The sequence below is a fragment of the Hemitrygon akajei genome, chromosome 16 (genome assembly GCF_048418815.1).
Source record: "Hemitrygon akajei chromosome 16, sHemAka1.3, whole genome shotgun sequence".
In the NCBI taxonomy this organism is placed as follows: domain Eukaryota; kingdom Metazoa; phylum Chordata; class Chondrichthyes; order Myliobatiformes; family Dasyatidae; genus Hemitrygon; species Hemitrygon akajei.
The window spans coordinates 86,160,154-86,182,769 of record NC_133139.1 but is presented as its reverse complement, the minus strand read 5'-3'; the positions used below and the strand labels follow the sequence as shown (position 1 = coordinate 86,182,769).

Genomic DNA, 22,616 nt, shown 5'->3' with positions numbered 1-22,616 from the left:
AGCACTAATATCCCTTGAGGAAATTCAGAGGTCTTATATAAAAAAATGTTCACAAAATTCAACAACATTCAAAGCTTGACACCATCTAGGACAAAGCAGATTGCTTGGCTGACATCCCATCTATCACCTTAAACTTTTGCTTCCTCCACTACCAGCACACCATGGGAGATATCACTGAAATACAAACATTTGTTAAATATGTTTTAACTCCAGACCAAGGACCTGGAGGAATGTTGAGATTTATCTTCCAACTATGGATCCTCAGAAGCAATTTCCTTGTATTTTTTCCTTGGTTGACTGTGTTAAATGTGACGTAAAGCGGAGGCTGGTTATTCTCCTTTGGAGACAATAGAAATGAATTTGTATGGTAGACTATCACAGCTGATATCATATTGTGTCTTCATTGCACAGATTGAAGTCAAATTTCTGCCTCTCAAAGATTGAGTCTTGTTCCCTTTGCATTTCAACATCCTGATATTAATTAAAGCTTGTGCTGCAAAGCAGTTTTGCTCTTGGATCGACCCATTTCAAACACCGCAAGCCTGCCACCATCAGAAAGTAACATGAAGAGGAACCAGATAGGAAGGTCGAATGATGCATACTCCATGGTTTGGATACCCCAGATTTGCTGAGATGCAAAAATAACCAGGTTGGAAGCTCAGCATTGCCAAAGGAAAGTTCCATTCTCTGCTATTGTGAATTCTAATGTGAAGGCCAATGAATGGGAATGTGCAAGAAGCAAACATCACAAAGCAAAATTGTAAGCCGAGCAAATTAAGGAAAGCTTTGTTATTTCTCTGGGTGAGTCTTTGTTTTGCAGTTCTCGTTTTTTTAGGGTGCTGTCTGATAAAGTCTGTGATTGAATAGATGCTCTCTGCTACACTAGTACCTGCTCCTCATGGAGTAGCTGTAGCTTTTTAGCTTTGCTCTGCCGGTAGTATTCCATGATCATCATGGCCGCATAGATCTTCCCTACCGTGAGATCCGTAGCTGCAGGAGGGGAAAGGTGAGAGGATAAATTAGAAAGCAGGAAACAAAAGTTAACCTCGCTATAAGTTACTTGTTGACATCCCATCCCCAGACTTCTGTTAGTTTTTCACCTATTTTCTTCCAAATTCCTAAAACTGGTTAACTTTTTCAAGCAGTCATTAGGGTGAATACATTTTTTGATCAACTTATTTTACATTAACCACAGTGCTTTTTCATGAAGGCAACTCCACAGAAAGCAAAATACATAAGCAATCAGCTTTGGAGTTACCTATTAGCCAAGATTAAATTAGTTTAATTTATTATTACATAAACCTGAGTGCAATGAGATGCCTTGTTACAGAATCCTACAATACAATCATACCTTAATTTTTAAATTACCCCACACATGGAACTCTTCCCCAAAACCCTGAAAGTAAATGTCTTTAAGCAATGAGAGTTCTCACTGAATCTTTTATCATTCCAGATTGTGGGTTTTATATCCTCACTGAGCTGTGCGACAAACAAAATCCTCCTATTTCTAGTTTCTTTGCTAATTACAACACACTTGCCAGAGGAATCAGTTATGGGATGGAAGAGTTCAAGCCACCCGAGTACCTCACTGACCTGGACAGCTCGTGGGCCCAAGTGTTGTGAGTTAAACCAGCTGCTTTGAATTTCACACTATAACTATAACCTGTGCCAGATAAAGCAGTTGTATTTCTCCAGTAATAAAATGGTAGGAAGATACATAGTTAACAATAAAAAGCAAAACGTCAATATTACTGTGGTTGTAAAGTGCTTAATAAAGTTCCAGAAAATCAATATAACCATGGCAGCAAAGTGATAAAGAGAAAATAAAAAGTTCGTTGTCATCACTTGCCTCTTGTATTTATGATTTACGTGGAAAGAAAGTTTTTATAATTGAGTAGAATTCTCTAGACAATCGTATATTAATGTGAGTATAGAATCACAATAAAACTTCAATCCTGTATTGTTCTAACCTCATGGGAATGCATATAATCTGTTGCCCAAGGTAAAAGGATAAATCAGTCCAGTGTGAAGAGTAAGGGGAAGAGGAGGAAATGGAGTAGTACGGTTACAATAAACTAGTTATAAAGAGAAGCTAAGCCAAGAGTTTGAGGAAGGATGACTCTCAGAAAATGAACTCAGAAATCATAATGAAGAATCTAGGATGAAGACACCAAAGCAGGAATTTTCCCTGGAACACTGCAGGATTAAGAAGATTACAGTAAAATGCATGGCTGAAGGATTGATGTGGGAGAAGTGGGTTTGAAATCATGGGAAACTGGCACCAGTATTGGGGAAGTAGGGAGTTATTCCATTCGGATGGGCCCCACCTGAACCATGATGGGGCCTGGATCCTGGTGAATCGCATAACTAGGGTTGTGGATAGGGCTGTAAACTAAATGGGGGGGGGGGGGGGGAGGTTCAACAGATTGAAGAAATATGGATAAAGTAAAAGGGAAAAGTGTGGATAAAGATAAAGTAAAAGTTAAGGAGAAAGTTCAAGTGCGTAAGAGACAAAGATTATTCGATTTTAAAGGCACAATGAGTGTAAGGGCACCTTATCTGAATGCTCGTAATATTCATAACAAGATTGGTGATTTAATGGCCATACAGTGGCACAGGCAATAAACCAAGAAATATCTGAGCCATGTAAGAATGGAACAGCAGTTATCATGGGGAACTTTAACTTGTACATTGGGTGAATCAAGTTGGTCAAGGCAGTCTTGAGGAGGACTTCACAGAATGCATATGTGGTAGCTTTCTTGAACAGGATGTTTCTGAACCTACAAGGGAATATGCTGTCTTGGATCTGGTCTTGTGCAATGAGACAGGTAAAATTAGTGATCTTGTAGTTGGGGATCCTCTTGGAAAGAGTGATCACAGTATGACTGAGTTCCTGATACAAATGGAGAGTGCACTAGTTTGATCTAAAACTAGTGTATCAGGTGTAAACAAGAGAGACTACAATGGGTTGAGGGATGAGTTGGTTAAGTTAGACTGGGAACACAGGCTATATGGTGGGACAGTTGAGGAACAGTGGAAGACTTTCAAAGAGATTTTTCATGGCTCTCAACAAAAGTATATTCCAGTTAAAAGCAAGGACAGCAAGGGTGGGGAGAGCCACAACTAAGGAAATAAAGGAAGGCATCAAATTAAAAGCTCATGTATACAAAGTCGCCAAGACTAATGGGATACTGGAAGATTGGGAAAACTTTAAAAAGCAACCAAGACCCACGTGAGCAATAAAGAAAGAAAGGGAGGATAGATTATGAAAATAAACTAGCACAAAATATAAAAACGGATAGTAAAAGTTTTTATAATTATATAAAGCAGAAAAGGGTGGCCAATGTGAACATAGGTCCCTTGGAGGATGAGAGGGGGAATTGACATTGGGTAATGAGGAAATGGCTGAGGCTTTGAATTACTATTTTGTGTAGGTCTTCACGGTGGAGGACACGTCTAACATGCCAAAGAGAGATGTTATGGATGTGAGGTGAAGACCTCGATATGATAACTATCACTAAAGAGGTAGTGCTGAGCAAACTTGTGGGCCTAAGGATAGATAAGTCCCCTGGTCCTGATGGAATGCATCCCAGGGCACTGAAAGAAACAGCAGAGGTTATAGTTGAGGCTTTGGTGATAATTTACCAAAACACTCTGGACTTTGGGCAGGACCTGGCAAATTGGAAGAAGGCGAATGACAACACTTTTCAAAAAAAGGATGTAGGGAAAAGGCAGATTACTATAGGCCAGTTAGTGTAACATCTCATACAACACGCTGGAGGAACTCAGCAGGTCGGACAGCATCCGTGGAAATGAGCAGTCGATGTTTTGGGCCGAGACCCTTCGTCAGGACTGAAGAGGGAGGGGGCAGGGGCCCTATAAAGAAGGTGGGGGGAGGGTGGAAGGTGCCAGGTGAAAAACCAATCATAGGAAAGATCAAGGGGTGGGGGAGGGGATGCAGGGAGGGGATAGGCAGGAAAGGTGAAGAAGGAATGTAAGGGGAAAGCACCGTGTAGTAGAAGAAGGCAGAATCATGAGAGGTGATAGGCAGCTGAAGGAGGAGGCAGAGTGAAACTGGGATGGGGGAAGGGAGAGGGAAGGAATTATCCGCTCCGTCCGCCACAACAGACAGGATTTCCCAGTTGAGGATAGATAAGGATGCATGGAGTTGAGGTGATGTATTAGCATGGATAGAGGATTGGTTAACCAGTAAAAAACAGAGTTGGGATACATGATTGTTACTCTGGTTGGCAATTAGTGGTGAGTGATGTGCCGCAGGGGTTGGTGCTAGGCCTACAACTGCTCATGATGTACGTTAATGATCTGGAAGAGGGAACAGTGTGTAGTATATCTAAGTTTGCTGATGATACTAAACTGAGTGGAAAACCAAATTGTGCAGAGAATACAGAGAGTCTGCAGAGAGATATAGATAGGTTAAGTGACTGGCAAGGGTCTGGCAGATGGCGTACAATGTTGGTGAGGCCCATTTGGAGTACTGTGTGCAGTTCTGGTCTCCTTACTTGCTTTAGAGGTGGTGCAGAGGAGGTTCACCGGGTTGATTCCAGAGATGAGGGGGTTAGATTATGAGGAGAGATTGAGTCGCCTGGGACTGTACTCATTAGAAAGGATGAGAGGAGATCTTATTGAAACATAAAATTATGAAAGGGATAGATAAGATAGAGGCAGGAAAGTTGTTTCCACTGGTAGGTGAGACTAGAACTAGGAGACATAGCTTCAGGATTCAGGGGAGTAAATTTAAGACAGATGAGGTGGAACTGCTTTTCCCAAAGAGTGGCGAATCTGTGGAATTCTCCGCCCAATGAAGCAGTGGAGGCTACCTAAGTAAATATGTTTAAGACAAGGTTGGATAGATTTTTGCATAGCAGGTGAATTAAGGGTTATGGGGTAAAGGCAGGTAGGTGATGAGTCGATGGCCAGATCAGCCATGATCTTATTGAATGGTGGAGCAGGCTTGACGGGCCAGATGGCCGACTCCTGCTCCTATTCCTTATGTTTTTAGGTCTTGTAAAGTACAAGGTGAAAAACGACAATAAAAATATCACAATTATTGGAGATCTAGAGCAGAAACAGAAATGACTGGAAACGCTCAGACGGTCAAACAGAGAGAGAGAGGGAGAGCCAATATTTCAGGCGAATGACCCTTCATCTGTACTGTAAATGTAAGAAAACAAGCATGTTTTAAATTGTGGAGAGTATGAGGAGAGAACAGAGGGCATGCCTATGATAGCACATAGACCAAAGTTGTCAAGCTAATTGCTGCTGCCAAAATTTAAAGCAGCGGTGTTGAAGATTAAGATCAGGACCTGAATCCAGAATGCCATTTCTTGGATTTAAGTTTTCACCATCAGAAATGTACAGCACTACTCTATACCAGAGAAACACTGGTTTCAGAGCATGAATGGTTCACTGTTAATTAAACAAGTGAGGAAATCCAGCTATCAAGAACTGCTGATAACAAAACAAACATGTAGCATATAGCTTGTGGCTGCAGTGTTTTCTGCCTTTCAGAAAATGGAGATGAAATTGGAAACTTTGGTTCATTATGACAATTGAGCATATGAAATGAAAACAGGAACAGTAGGCAGTGCATTAAAATCTAACCTTACAAAAATATTTTAGCTGATTGAGCAAATGGGCAAGGCCTTGGTAGAGAGATTTCAATGCAGGTAAGTATATGTTCTTTTATTTACACCTAAAACTAGAACAGATAAAGTCTAAATGATGTAAAGCAAGAACAGTCAAGGTCCAGGTACACAAATGATTAAAATACCTTCCACTGTTTCAGAAAATACTTAAACAGGGTAATAGAATCCTGATCTTCACATTCAGAGGATTGTTGTGCAAAGGAGTAAAGTAATATTTCAGCAACTCAAGCTCAGGCTAGACCACACAAGGAGCATTGAATGGCTGAAAGCCGTTCCAGGCAGCACAATAAAGGATGTATTAAATGAGCCGTCACACTGGTTTACCAATGAGCCTGAACAAAATTACATGACACAATTGCACAACTAGGCCTGTATTCATTAGAGTTCACATTTCAAGGGAAGATTTAATTGAAGTTTTCAAGATAGTACAGGAAGCTATCTGGGGGTTGATGGAGACAAACAGTTTTCATCAATTACTGAGTTCTTGGCTGGGCAGCAAGGTCTAAATTTAGAGCCAATCTTTTCAGGAATGAAGTTAGGAAAGACATGCAGGAGATTGATAGAAATTTGGAACTCTATTTCAACAGGCATTTGATAGTAGGTCAATTCCTAATTTTAAATCTAAGATTGGCAGAAGAGGTTAAATGGCCATCTTGTTCAAGCCATGTTCCTGTCACAAGATCATTACTGACAAAATCATGGCAGGAATCTGGTTAACTGATTGGTTAAAATCTAAGGAGATGGCAAGGGGAAAAGCAAAATAAAGCTTTACTTACATTTATGAGGTGTCACTAGCAGATCAATTGTCTTCTGGGAGAGATTTGGCCAAATGGACATCATCTCCTTCCTCAACTCCCGGTCCATTTGGTGCTTGTCAGCCCCTCCTAACAAAGAAGTAGGCAATATGGGATTGATCAATACATTTAATGCTGACTAAGCCATTATGGCTGCAAGAAATGTCTCTATGGGCAACCTATGAGGAGCTATATTTCCTCTGCCACCATATTAAAATACAAACGTTTGTATCTTCAAATGTAACTAGCACATGGGGTTGATTCGGCATCGTCACTATACTTTGCAGTGTATAGGCCATTAAGGGTTACCTTTTGGCAGGATATTTTCCTTGTCCAGAAACAAAATAGCCCTGTAGCTACTGCATGCCTTGAAATATTTAGCTATTAAGGGGGAATGAGCTGCAGATGAATAGAAACCACTTTTGCTGATTGTGGTCCAGTATTAGGGGAAATCTAATAATTAGAGCCTGGGCAGTGGAAATTCAGAGATCCTGTCACAGATATGAAACTGAATCAAATGTAAAGTTTAAATCTGAGATTGGTAAATTTCTAATTAAATAAGGTATTGAGAAAAATGGAGCAATAGGTTACGTTACAGATCTGGCTTGACCTCACCAGGTTTGAGGGATTAAGTGACTGTGTGTTCCTAACAGGGATTACAGAGAAAGTCCTTGCCTAGTCTGGCCTATGTATGAGTCCAGCAATGTGATCAAATGTGACTGACCTCTGAAATGGAGAGTTCACAGCCAACCAAGGACATGCATTAAGTGTTGCAGCCAACAATGCTCACATCTTGTAAACAAAGGAAAGTAAATGATCACCCCATAATGACAGTTATCCTGCACAGAGTGGATATAGAAATGATGTAGTAGGAAAGTCTAGGATCTGAGGGCACAACCTCAGAAAAAGTGGTTGTACCTTTAAAACTGAGAGGAGGAGGAATTTTGTCAGCAAAGGGTGGCAAATTTGTGGAGTTCATTATCACTGAGAGCTGTGGAGGCCAAGTCAATGGTTGTATTTAAGGTGGAGGTAGATAGATTCTTTATTGGTAATGGGGTTAAGGGTTATGGAGAGAAGGCAGGAGAATGGGGTTAGAAATCAGTCATGATTGAATGGTGGAGCAGACTTGATGGGCTGAATGACCTAATTCTGCTCCTTTATCTCATGATGCCGCAGGAATCAGATGCTCAGCAAATGCCTGGATGCCTTCGCATGAATTTTCTCTTAGCTTATTATTTCCCGCAGTTTGACGTTGGTGATACAGCCTTACCTTTAGCTATTTTGATGTCCAAGGCTGTTCTAATCAAAGCCATGAGAGTGGAGTTGAAATGCACGCTGTTGTCCTCGGCAACTGGCAAGTCCATTCGCAAGAGCCTCTGTGGAGAAGCAATCACACAACAGACCTAGCCCAAAGCACCATTAGCCATCTGGTGCAAAGCAGAGGCAATTGAGGCTCCTTTCAATATAGTTTCAAACAATTCATTCCATTTATGTACTTAGACACAGGTGCAATCAAATACAATGCACACACACATCCACACACTCACTCACTCTCTCAGACACATACGCACACGCACATAGTCCGCGGGACAGAACACAATGCATGGGCATTCCCAGATCCAGTTGAGGTACTGACATTCATTTCACAAACACAGAGGGATGCAGACACATGCAGCATGCACACAGATACTCCCACAGAACAAGCAATGCAGTTACACTAAACACAGAAGCTTCTAGGATAAGACGCTGGATTCCATTCGCAGCTATGCTAATGCTTAAAATCTGCTCTCCCAGTGCAATGGAGCATCATTCAGAGATCATTAACAGCGGCATCCATTTGTTCCTATGTGAATTAGAGATGGTGCATTTGCTGCAATTGAAGTAATGGAATGACTTAAAAGATATTTTCGTCAGAGAAGTGTAATGCCAGTAATGGGAGAGGGAGGGAGGAGAGAATAATACGGAGAGGAAGACCATGGTAAAGACAGGATGGAAAGAGGTTTACACATGAGCAGGTGTAAAAAAGTGACAGAACTTGACTTGTGCTGATTGAGGAATGGTTGGGACCATTTAAAGCTCAATTGTTCCAAAGGTTGTTCCTTAAAGGAAATACTAAGGGGAGTAAAGCCACAATATTTTTGTATTTGTTGTCTGTATTGTACTCTAAAAGCTTGTATAAAAATCTCTGTCTTGGTATCAGTATCCCAATAAACAGAGTGGGGAGCTGTCATCTTATATTTGGTAAAATAAATTTGAGAAGTACAACTCAGAAGAGTTTGGAGAGTATTAATATCAGCTGGACAGACTTTTGAATATAAGATGCCTGACAGAAACATGAGGTCTGCTCACCCCAGAATTGCTATTCTTTGGTTCAGAATCCAAACTGGAGTCTTGCCTGAGTTTTGCTCCCGGGAGTGGGGAATGGTCAACCACTCATCATCAGGGTGTTGACGCAAAGGCCACAGACTCCAACTGATGTGTGCATTTTGCTTTTGCCAAAAACTGAGTGTGTGCCCACCACTGGAGCTTCTCTAGAATTTATTACGATGTCACCAGAGACCCAGTAATTTTCATGAATTACCAAGGAGTCCATATCCAACTGTGACACATCTCTGGCAACTTCAATTCACTCTCTTCTTGCATGGCAGACTTTAAAATCTCTAGGAATATGTAACAGGACTGATTTAGTCAATGAATGACTAATCTTATGTGTGTACTCAGAAGCTGCTTGGGTCCAAGGTAAAGCGATCAACATCTCTGCAGCAATGTTGTGGTGCAGGGAGGAGGGTACATTAAGTAAGGGTTACCTACACTCACTACTGCTGTAAGAGTTATTCAACTGATGGTAAAATGATTCATGTGGTCGTTGCCACAGCAGCTCAGAAATGGAATGCAAGAGCATTAACAGGCTTAATAAACCATTCTTCCCAACAGCACAGACATTTCCTGGCACTCCTTGTAGCCTTATCAGGAAGAACATGGAATGTCAAAGAAGATGAAGGTGAGGAAAATAAAGGAAAAGCCCATGGATCGAAGGGGGAAATTACAGATGAATGGAGACACATGTGGAAACCAGAAGGTAAAGATCAGAGGACAAATTCCAAAAAAACAAAACAAAATATTTAAATTTCTTAAAATATTTGGGCAGGTTCTGAGTGTAAACTGTTCTTCCATCAGTCGTCGTGTGATCCAAAAATGAAGAGGCTGGCTCTACTGTCAGAACGTCTGAGATGTTGGGAATCGATTTTGTGAATGTTTTTTATGAAAGTAACACCCCCAAAATGAAACTTTCCTTCTGATAGAGAATTTTACCAGCTAGATGATTCTTGGAATGCCTAATGTTGGCATCATCTACTGCCACTATTTGTGAAGGCTTTGAATTTATGATCAGATACACAGCAGTTTGCTTCCAGATTGAAAGGTGTGATTGGTGGATTAGTTAATTACTGAGGTAATATAATTAGCATAGGGAATGTGTTCAACAGTGGCATCAACATCTTCATGTTCAGGTTTGACAAACATAGTAGATAGCAGTGCCACAGCAATTTAGTAAGACATAAGTTTAGTCAAATATAGGAATCAATGCTGGACAAATGAAAGATGGATAGAGTGGAGGTGCATTTAGAGATCCAGTTACTTGGGTCATTAAAAACTCATGGACAGTTCCCAAAGAATAATAGAATAATGCTGGCCTTTATATCTGGAGTTCAAGAGGTAGATGATTTTTTTCCCCCCCGAGTTAATCAAGGTCCTGGCTAGACTACACCTGGAGTACTGGGAGCAGAATGATCGTAGAATGATGGACTGTGCTTGTATGGACAGTGTAAAATTCATAAAGATGATAAGAGGTCCAAGTGTTGACAATTATGACAAGTACCGTAATTATACAGACTAAGTTGCTTTGTTTGAAATTTAGAAGTCAATGGTGGGGCAATTGATAAAGGGAAACTGAAAGGAGCTAAAGTACATACTGGCAGCAGGTAATGAAGATTAAAATTTGCTTACTTTTGAGGGTTTGTCAGGGTTCTTCTGAGACTAAAGGCTGGAAATAGTCGTATTTGTAGAGTGTAGGGGAAATTTGGAACTCTTCCACAAATGGCATCGATTTTAAATTGATATTAATAGATTTATGTTAATCAAAAATAGTAAAGGAATGGTGAAATTAGAACATGGAATATAGCCAAGAATTTCTACTAACTAACAAAATTGGCTTGAGGTACTGTTCCTGTTGAATGGGATGTTATGAAATCACAGTGGAATATATCTTGGCGTAATTAGATGTGTATATTGTTCAACAACAGCAACAGTTTGATGTCCTTGAACAATATAAACAATAATTACTGTAAGAGTAATTAGTTATTGTTTATACTGGGGCCATTTTTGTTGCTGTTCTAATGAAATGAATGCTATTTCGTTGGACTAGCAGCAAAAATTTCCTCTGTTTCTTCATACGACATCATCAAATACAGCATCAAAGCTGAGCTACATAAGTAGATAAAAGGGTAGGTAGAAGCTTGGCCAAGAAGAGAGGTTAAATGATCATCTTAATAGCAGAGAGAGATTTATTTATTGAGTGGATTCCAGAGGTTTTGGCTTGGCAACTGCAGCTATAATCACCTACAAAGAAACAACTGCACTTGGGAATGATCTTGGGTGTCCAGCAGTGAGGGAACACAAGAGATCTAAGGTTATAGTGCTGGAGCAGAATTCAGAGACAGGAAGGGCAAGGAAGGATGAGGCTGATGAAGTACTAACTGAAATTGCTTACTGTCAGGGGTCAACAGCTAAGGAACAGTAGAAATGGGCGGGTAGCATTCAGTAGTGAATGGGGAGGGGTATATATGGACCATCCAAGGCTGAAAAGTATCAGAGGGGAGGGTGGACAACTTCCATGAGGTAGGGTACAAGATCAGCCACTACTGTTCATTAACCAATTGCTGTTTTAAATCATCTCCCTGTGAGGGGCATCAGACAAAGGACGGAGTAAAAATCTCTCAGTGTGAACAGTAATTAGTCTGTGATCCCAGGCTGTTCTAATACTCTGCACTTTAAGCCAGCAGTTTTCTAAGCCATATTTCCTGCGCCATCTCAACCTATTGTCTAACATACTGTACAAAGGACTTGATTGGCTATTATAGAAAAGGTATAAAGTAATATGAACTCCCTGATAACTATTCTAGATATTTATTGGTGTCTGAAATTTGCTGCCTTTCCCTGTAAATAAAGCAAACCAAGGGCATATTTGGGAAGTATATTACTCTGTGTGGTTCTCCTTCAACTGGAATGGCCGTGACGGTGAATGCCCCTTCCTGGGAGAAATTTCTTTGATCTCCCACAGAAAGTGTGTGGATGGAGGAGGTATCTGAGAACAGGGTAGTAATAAGTGAGGGACAAAGATCAGGAGAACCGGGCAGCAAAAACTCTGCAGCACTAAAGCATGATCTAAAGCAAAGATTGAGCATCTTTATTTTCTACAGCCTGAGTCCAGCAACAACATCTACATGCGATCAAAATTGCTGCCTTCACAACCAGTCCCTAATGCTTAAAAACTGGACGTTTATATTGCCTTAAGGATTAAAAAAAATTTGAGAAGAAAGACAAAATAGAAAAGAAATATTATCCATGGGCTAGAAAGGAGAGGAAATCATGAATTATTGTGCACTTATAAGTGGAGAATTCATGCCTCGGTTTGGTGCATTGTTTTGCCAACATTGGAACTTTTAATGAGGTATTCTGCTCTAGTTTTATTGGAGGACAGAATTTGCAGTATTTCAGTTAACACTATTCATAATGTTTGCAATTGAGAAAGTAATTAAATTGATTTTAACAATAAATATGCCATGATGTGGACAAGTAAATCAACACCAATTTATCTATCATGGATAATAGTTGGAGTTGCCTCATTGTTTTGCACAAGACGTGCCTTTCAATGTTGGCACATCTTTACACCGCAGCATGCAGGATGAACAGAACGCATTCATGATTAACTAGATGTGTGGTATGGAGGGAATAAAGGGACCAATACAGGTTAGAACTGCATTGACAGAAAGAAAATAGGTAATAGCTGGAAACGTTAGTAACAGCTAAACGTTCAGAGGTGAACTCGAAAAGTACTTGTTGCTCTCCTTCAGCCTAAATACCTGACGAGAATACCTGTAGAGAAACTGCACTGCCCTGTCTGAAACACACAACAAAAGTCATGCAACCCACAGGAAGGGGAGTGTGCTTTTTGTTAAATAACTTTATATTTTCAAATATATTTTTAAAAATATTGTTTGGATCCATTAAATAAATGGCAATTTCCATCCTTCCCAATTGAGATTTTGCAAAGCTGAAGAGGGCAGGGTTGAAACATTTTTAAAAAATATTCAGAATGTGAAAGAGTTCAAGGTGGTTTGGGGACACTTTGTAAATATTGCTATTTTGGTATAAATGTTCAGATCTCATAGTCTCACTGAATCTCCCCAAATCTCTAGGGGATCAACAACTGTGTTGAACTTGGGAACGCTGCACCTGGACATCTGATAGAATGTGACTTCAAAGGAGATTACTGAAGGTGGTAATGTATACTTAAGTAGTTCTGCAACTGTTTAAGCAGGATCATCTCTGGAGGGTCTTCATTTGAAGATTGGAATCATTTGAAGAGGACAATGTTAACTCAAGGGCAAATGAGCAAATGTATGGACTGTGATACAGAAGTCAGGGTCCATCTTTGTTATTTGCTGACCACAGGTGGAATTGAAGTTAGATCAATGCATAATGGGAAAAAAAGCTATGATTGTGCTCTTTGATTTCCATTGTAACCAATATTGGGCCATGCACGTCAACTAAAGGCAGGCTCAGTGTCAGTTTTCGATGCCTCTCACCATCCCATCAGCCAAGTCATCTGCCAACACTCATGTCTAAGCTGATGAGAACACCTTGATCTTCAGGTTCCCCTTTGGGCTGCCAATCACCCTAACACTGTTCATTCATTATTGCAGGGGCTCCCTTCACTGTGGGAGCACCCTCACTGCATGGATTGTGGCAGTTCAAGAGGCTGTCCCACCATCAACTTCTCAAGGACAATTAGGAATGGGCAATGAACAGTAAATGCTGGCCTTGCCAGTAAAGCCCAAAAACAAAGAATGCATTTTAAAAGAATTTGTGGAAGCTATAAGAATTGGTGCTTTCAAGGGAGACAAGGAAAAAAAGTGGGCCAAGAGTATGAAGCACCAATGGTTGCTAAATTCACGGTTCTTTATCTTGAATAAAACCAAACTGAGGAATTATGAAAATGTTAGCTTGCAGGGACAGGAATGCTATGGGTACCAGTTATGTTATTGGACTGCTGAGTTGGAATCCCACCACAGTAGCTACGATATTTAACTGGGTTATTTAACTTTGAATAATTTGTTACAGTAAATGTGACCCTAAAGGTTGTCATAATTTTCCATCTGGTTCATTAATATGAGTTAGGGAAGGAATTTTGCTGTTAATCTCTGGTCTGGCCCATATGTGACTCCAAACCCAAAAAGGTGGTTGATTCTAGATGGTTTCAGTTCAGGGGCAATTGGGAATGAACGATAAATGAGTGAGATCTGGGCTACATCTAAATATAGCTTAGCAATAGTGAGTATAAACTGAGATTCCAAAATAGATTATCAAATCTCTGAAGGATTTGATTCCACTCCACATTAACTTCTCACAAAATAATTCAAGAAGACTGAGAGTATCACGGCAGCAGTTGATTGATTGCTTGTCAGTTCTTCTGACAAGGTACTGAAAATTGATTTTGGAAGGGAGGGAGTGATGGGAAGTTATTAAAGGAATGTGGGTTCAGGGAAGAACACAAGAGAGTTTGTTACTGTGGGCTAGAGTGAGCTTTGACTTCCAGGCTCACTGACACCACATTCCAACAGCAAAGGATGAGGTTTATTTAGCTCACTGTCACATCCAGGGTCAAGTTGTTCAACTGGTATTCTGTGAATCAATTGTTGGGTCAAAATACTCTATGGGTGTGGACAGGGGTTTCAATTAGCTGTACTGGTAAAATAAATTACCTAGGTAAAACTGGGATGATTTGAGGTAATTGTTCCATCAACTTTATAGGTAGATTACATTTATTAATAATCCCCTCTGACTCCTCCCACTTCATTTGGACTGCACGAACCCTGATCCTAACAGTTCAAAGGTCACAGAGCTTCTCCGACACACTGAACACTAAGGACACATTTCTACCTTATAAGCAACTTGCGTAGGGCATTTCTTCCCCAGGCCTAAAGGCGGAGACATGTGCCTCAACATCTCATACATATCAGTGTAACTGATGCGGCCACTGTGCAGCAGAAATGAAACAATAAAGAAGATGCGTCCGTGATGAACGGAAAGGATAAAAACCGGAAGGAAACAAACAAAAACAAACAAAAAAATATTACAAGGTTATTCCTTACGGGTCTGTCAGTCGCAGAAATTCACCCAATTCCTATGCAATGTCTAACTATTGCATAGATGCACAGAGAGAGAAATCTGTTGCGAGGAGATGCAGTCTTTGTCAATGCAGTTTCTGTCCCCACAGCACTAATGAACAGTATTAAACCCAAGATGCCAAGTGGTTTTGGTTCAAACAAGCAGCAATGGCTGAGGCTGAGGTAAATATGTGCATTTTCCATGCTGGATTGTCTAGCTGACTGCATTTTCCTGTACATTCTACTCCGAGAAATGCAAAACAAGAAGGAAGCACACTCATTCATTGATGCCGAGGTTGGTAGCTTATTGGAAGTCAAACCTTGCAGGCCACCCTATGAGGACATTTCTTGCCTAAGCCCAGAGGGGGTGAGATTACACGCAATAAACTGTACATATCCTTATAATGAATGCGGCCGCTGGAAGAAGAATACAATCAGTTAGTGAAAACAAGGCCGTGAGATTAAAACAGAGCAGAACTTTCACAAATTAACACACAGCAGCTTTAGGTAAAAAAAAAACCCCATCATCATACAGAACAGCACGTCAGAGAACCCGATTGGCTGGTTTGTAGTTTGCAGGCAGTCACACATTAACCAATACACCTTATAAAGGTGCCCATCTGTGAGCATCAATCCCAACTCTTCATCAACCAGAATTAACGTCTTAACCCATTCCCAATTCCTGGGCATGGGTTAAGGTACCAAACCAAGTGTATGCTTGGAGGTAGAAATGAACCTGATTGTAACGAGGCTTGCGATTTATCTACAGCAAGGTAAGATTTATTTAACATTACCCACAAACCTGTGATTTCAACCACAGAATGTCAATGGCAATGGATACAGAAGATCACAACCGTCTACTGTATACCTTCCCCTCACTAATCAGCCCAACTTAGAAATAGATCAGTTTTTCTGGGTATAGAAATGGAAACTCTGTCCCTGATTGCACCCTTTACCACATGGACTAGAGATTTAAGGATTTTATTAATTTATTCTTGGGGTGTAGGCATTGCTATTTAGGCCAGCTATGATACCCAAGAGAATACTGTAGTGAGATACGTTATTTACAGAACTATATTCACATTTATCATGGCTGGCCTATATAGCAATGTCTACACCCTGAGAATGAATTCATAAAAACCTGACTTATAAGGATCTTTCTCAGAAATGATTTTAAAATGCAAAGTGCTTGCTTCACTTCAGGCTGTTTGATTGACTGGGCTTGGTAGGTGTTGCGATCACCTCAGAGAATAGCTCTGTTGTAGAGCCACTAGACTGCACACAAGCAAACAAAATGAAGATGAATTTCTGTGGGCAGCCATATTTGAATAATATGTTAAAATATATTATTTTTGCATTTGTGGAAAGTGATAGCCTATGGTTAGGGGTTCATTTCCAAAAGTTTATTTAGAATCACATTTCAAAAGCAATGTTCATTCTGCTTACCACACTGCAGAGAGGAGAGCATGAGGGTGGTTTTAGAAGATGCAGTCAGGAATTGAGAAGTTTAGTTATGAGGCTCAATTTAATGCTCTTCAGAACAACAGTGGCTGAGAGGAGATTTAACCAAGAGGCTTTGAAGTTTGAGGCAGCCAGAGAGAATTAACAGGAAGGTCCTATGAAGCTTGGTCAGTTAAGTTCCACAGATTAAAGGTTACTGGATAAGTGAGCGATTTAAAAAAAAACCTATATTGTGCATCTAGAATTTATTGTCAGAGGGTGGCAGAAGCAGAAGCTACTGATACATTTGAAATGCACTTGATGTGCTGGAACCTACAATGCGACATCCAGCAAATATTCTCAATGGTTGTTATTTAGCCAACATGAACATAATGGGCCGAGTGGCCTCCCACGCACTAGCAACTGATTGCCATTATCTCCGGATCTTCAAATAGACTTGTGGTATCATCACACTTTATTGATAGCAGTACCCAAGCTGCAGGGCAAATTGTAGCACAAGGTGTCCTGAACTGTGAGAAGTATAGCTTTTGGAATAAAAATGCTAACAAACCAGCCAATCAATTATTTAAAGTTGCAGAGAATTGTAAAAGTTTCACCAGCCTAATTCAATTTTGACAAATGGCTATTTTACTTTAGATAGTGTGGCCTGTAGAGTTAGTAAACATCTTTAAAGAGGACTGATTAACCATTGAATCAAGTTAGATTTACTTACTGGGCAAGGGGGGCATGGTGGTGGCGAGGGAAACCTTCAGAGTGAGAAGGTGAATAGAATCCAATAATGACAGGAATACCCACAAATGCCAGCCTACTCACTGGTCTAAACATAACCTGTCATGGAACTCCTTGTCAAGTCAGGAGAAACCAAGTGACTATCTCTGTGAATTCTGTTGTATAGAGAACAAAGAGAAAATGAATTCCCCTGCAAATATTTGGGATGTTATCAGTGCATGGAAGACAACTCCATCTTACTTGACAACTGCTTGCACTCACTAGATGCCAACTACAGAAAGAGCTTAGTCAAAGGGCCAATGATGTTGCTGTGCCTTCAGGAGATTGGGGATTGCGTATTTTGTCAGAGATCACTGTATATATGTATAGACTGTAGGAATGAAGGCCTTCCTCATTCTGACCTTCCTCTGGTTGTGCTGGAGACCAGTCACTGCCTCAGTCCAGATCACCAGCAGGCTTGCTTGCCACAATGTCTGACTGACAACTGAAAGTCAACCTTGGTAAGCAATTACAGTTCCCTGACTTCATCACATTGTCATCCCTGAGATCTGACATGGTCATTCTGCCAGAAACCTTAAAGCAGATGGTCATGGTACAGCTGATTGTTCCTTGGGAACACCGGACTGAGGAGACAGTTGAATTTAAGAAAGCCAAATACCAGGAGATGGCAGAGTATGCCAGAGACAGAGTTGGAGGGCATAATGCGAGCCTTATAGAGGTGGGGTGTAGAGGTTTTGTTGGCTGCTTACTGTGCAGAATCTACTCTCCTTGGCATTTTGGGGGGGCTACAAAGAGAAGAACCATCACAGAGACTGCCAAGCAAACCTCCAGATGGCTATGGGTCAAAAGATGTGACCTGTGGTCCAATGCTTCTGGGACACAAGCCAGGGCTTGGTCAACCAAGCCTGAGCAAGAGTGGCTGATGTAGAAAGATGTGAAGCACCTGATGACCTTCAGGTTACACCGCTGATGTGTCCCAGTGCATCCTAGGATGTATCTTAGCAACATGTATCGTTCAACAACAGCTTCAATGGAAGAAGCCCCATTAGTGAGGTGACATTCTCAAGCATTTTCACAGGAATCTTAGGAAACAAAATTTGCCTCTGAGCCACATGAGATAAGAGTGACTTAACTATGATATAAAGCTTGGACACCAAGTTGAATTTCAAGAAGCATCTTGAAGCAGGAGTTTCAGTTGGAGAGGATGAGGGAGGACGTTCCAGACTCTAGGCCTTCAACAGATTAAGGCATAGCTACCACTGATTAGTGTGATTAAATTTACAAGAGACTAGGATTATAGGAGAGGCAAGATCATAGAGAGATGCTGGCTGAAAGAGATCACAAAAATAGGGAGCAGTGAGTTTTAAAACAAGAATTGTGCTTCTTAATGGGGACCATTATGGTCTTCAACTAGGTTCTAGTTACAAGACATGGGGCTGTTTATCTGAAACTGAGGTGCACAGAAATGTAATCTCTGTGGGTGGTGAATCTCTGGAATTTCCTGGCTTCAGAGGATGATGGAGGTCAGATCATTAGATAGTGGATATTGACAAATATTTGAAAGTTTGAGGAAGTGAGGGTTATAGGAAACAGGCACAGCAGAGATCGGCTATGATATTGAATGGTGTGCCAGATTTGAGGGGCCTGGTGGTCTACTCCAGCTTCTATTTTCTTGTGTTACAGAAACACAGGCAGGAGATTATGATAATGAGAAAAGAATGAGTCCCAACACCGACCCCTGCGGAATGTCACTAGTCACCGGCAGCCAATCAGAAAAGGCCCTCTTTATTCCCACTCTTTGCCTCCTGCCTGTCAGCCAATCTTCTGTTTGTGCTAGTATCTTTCTTGTAATACCATGTAATACCTTGTAATACCATGTAATACCTTGTTAAGCAGCATCATATGTGGCACCTTGTCAAAGGCTTTCTGAAAGTCCAAGTGTACAACATCCACCTACTCTCTTTTGTCTATCCTGCTAGTCACTTCCTCAAAAAATTCCAACAATTTTGTCAGGCAAGATTTCTCTTCAGGAAGCCATGCTGATTTTGGCTTACTTGCCTTCAAGTAACCCAAAACTTCATCCTTAATAGAGGACTCCAACATCTTCCCAACCACTGAAGTCAGGCTAACTAGCTTATAATTTCCTTTCCTCTGCCTCCCTCCCTTCTTAAAGATTGGAGTGACATTTGCAATTTTCCAGTCTTCCAGAACCATTCCAGAATCTAGTGATACTTGGATGATTATTACTAATGCCTCTATAATCTCTTCACCTACCTCTTCCAGACCCCTGGGGTGTGGCCCCTCTGATCTAGATGATTTATCTACCTTCAGAACTTACAGCTTCCCAAGCATTTCTTATTAGTGACAGCAACTAAAGTGCACTCACTTCTGTCCCCTGTTGCTCTCGAATTTCCAGCATACTGTTAGTGTCTTCCTCAGTGAAGACTGACACAATACTTATTAAGTTCATCCACCATTTCTATGTCCCTCATTACCACCTCTTCAGTGGCCTCCTACCCAATTTCGCCTCTCTTTTTCTATTCATATATCTGAAACATGTTTTGTATCCTCTTTTACCTTCCTTCTTATTCCATCTTTTCTTTCCTTATGGCCTTTTTAGTTGCCTTCTGTTGGTTGCTAAAAACTTCTTAATCCTTTAACTTCCATGTATTTTTGCTATATTGTATGCCCTCCCTTTTGCTTTTATGCTGGCTTCCTTTGTCAGCCACAGTTGTGTTACCCTCCCTTCAGAAAAGTTCTAGGTTGTATCTACCCTGCACCTTAAGAAATGCTTCTGTAAATTCCAACCATTGCTGATTTTCCCCCATCTCTGCTAGTGTCTCCTTCCAATCAACTTTGGCCAGCTCCTCTTTCATGCCATTGTAGTACCACTGTAATACTGACACATCTGATTATAACTTCTCCCTCTCAAACCACAAGACGAATTCTATCATATTATGCTCACTAATCAAATCTGTTCCCAAATTTAGAACAGAGATGAGGAGGAATATCTTTAGCCACAGGGTGATGAATCTGGAATTCATTGCCAAAGGCAGCTGTGGAGGACAAATCACTGGGTATGTTTTAAGTGGAGGCTAATAGGTTCTTGATTAGTAAGGGTGTCAAAAGTTATGGGGAGAAGTCAGGAGAGTGGGTTCAGAAGCAAAATAAATCAGCTATGATGGAATGGCAGAGCAGACTCAATGGGCCGAATGGCCTAATTCTGCTCCTATGTCTTATGGTTTTAATATTAATGTGGCAGTTCAGCCAGTAAGTGCCAGAAGGCTTGTACAATATTGGGAGGCAGTCTGTATTTCAGCTAGTACGTCATCACCTACATTTTCCAGTTGTCATGATTCAGTGGCAGTGTCTGGGGCTGGCCTTGTTTCTGTGACATTCTGATGAGACACCGATATAGTTTTGTAACATCTCAAAGTCACGATAAGCCTTGACAACACAATGCAACTTTAAATTTATGTATTATGAATTTAAGATGTTTCCAGCACAGAGCTTGTGAACAGATTTTTTTTTGTTTTTGTTAAAATGAAACAATCTCCCAGAAGACATATGACGAAGAAACAACAGCAGGTTTGACACACAACATCAGATACTGGTGGACAAGGACGAGACCCCAGCAAAGGACTGCAGGTGCATCACGAATAAGGTAAGAAGGGGAGCTTTTATCTCAAATGCAAAACCATTAATAATTCAGTCCACTGATAGTCTGGAGAAGGCAAGAGGGAATTTTGTTCAAAAAAAACCTTGCATTGTCAAATTGACTTTCATGATTCAACCACTGATCAATTTCTTTCTCTGCAAGTTCACACAAAATGCACTGCATTTGTACGTCTACCAGTTTCCAAAGTTTGGGTCCACTGGCTCTAACGAGTATGGAAATGGGGTAGGATTGCAGCTGTTACTCGGTCATATGTTTAGCACAAGCAAATAGGAAGGCTTATGTTTTACTCAAATTTATTCAACACTGATTCCTTCTAATTCTTGTTATCTCTTTGGTTTTAAACCTCCATCCTGTGTCTCTCCTCTGCCAAAATAATAATTCCTTCTTACACCAGAAGGAAATGAATTGAATGATCTCTCTCCCTCTCTCTGGTGCATTTGGTGCGAGCAGCTGGTTGGAATTTAAATCTATCATGAGCCCCATGTGCCTACAGCAGGTAATGTTCACAATGACAACTAGATGAATTGCCATAACAGCTAGAACTGTGGAATCAGAACCACTGTACGGGGAGGACGCAGAGGAAATTCACAAGGATCAAAGAGCTAAATGCTATAGATGTTGGAAATCTGGAAAAAAATACAGAAGTACTCATGCAGAATCTGTAGAGGGAGGAATAAAATGAATACTTCATGTCAAAGGCCAGTTATTAGTGTCCAGAGAAGTTGTAAACTAAACATGTTTTAAGCTGTGGAGAAAGGAGAGGGGTGGAGAGAGGGTGGTGAAGGCTTGTTAACTACAGCTTATCTGATCTGTTATGTGTTTCTCTCTCCACAGATGCTGACTAACCTGTTGAGTATTTCTAAAGATACAGAGATCCAACATGCATTTTTTCTCACTCTGTCACAAGAGTCATAAAGCACAGTTACAAAACTCAAGTACAACAACCCTGACTGGCTGTGGTAAACTATGTATACCTGTCTGGACACGCCCCTCTGCTGACTGCTCCTGTGGCTCCTCCCACAGACCCCTGTATAAGGGCGATTGGAGGCACTGCTCCTCCCTCAGTCTCCGAGATGCCGTGCTCCCTTTTGCTGCTAATAAAAGCCTATCGTTCACCTCCCGTCTCCGAGAGTTATTGATGGTGCATCACTGGCCAAACAAAATAGTTACGGAAATAGCAATCAAGAATCCTTCTATATCTGTATGTGATGGTATTCCTGAGTCTCCACCAGGACTTGCATGGCTGACAGTAGTGAAAATCAAGAGGAAGCTACTGGCGAGATGAAGTAAGATCTGAACACTATCAAGACCACCACCTAAATGTCAGTAGTAAATAAGTAAGCAAGCACAGATACAAGTCTTTTGACTAACAATCAACTGTCTGTATTAATCCATAAACTAGGACTTGATCTATACGCCTTGGCAATACAAATGCTTATCTAAGTACTTCCTACATGTGAAAATATGCACTTCCACTCTCCTCAGGCAGTGTGTTACACATTCCAACCATACTCTGGGAGAAAAAGATTCTCAGATCCTCAGATCCCTTCTACACCTCTCACCCCTTACCCTACGTTTTGACTCCTGTTATAGGAAAAAGTTTTTTACAGTTTACAGATCAGCTGTGATCTACAAATCTTCACTACTCTCTTTGCAACTTAAAGCATGTTCGATTTCTAACTCCTCCCAATTCCAATGAAAGGTCTTTGATCTGAAGTGTTAACTGCACAGATGGTGCCTGACCTGCTCAGTTTTTATTGCAGATAAAAGGACGTCACTAAGGATGGATGTTACGTAGGGAACAGACAAATCAAACTGCGATTGTTTTCTTTGGAGCAGA

The 22,616-nt window shown here is 40.8% G+C and overlaps 1 protein-coding gene across 1 annotated transcript in view; it reads right to left on the bottom strand.

Annotated features, from left to right (window-relative positions):
* The window catches only part of cacna1aa (calcium channel, voltage-dependent, P/Q type, alpha 1A subunit, a), a 478,641-nt gene that overhangs the window by 54,890 nt on the left and 401,135 nt on the right, over nt 1–22,616 (bottom strand). Inside the window, 4 exon segments of the mRNA XM_073069345.1 lie at nt 890–990; nt 6,443–6,550; nt 7,731–7,836; nt 15,228–15,324. Coding sequence (XP_072925446.1) covers nt 890–990; nt 6,443–6,550; nt 7,731–7,836; nt 15,228–15,324 — 412 coding nt within the window.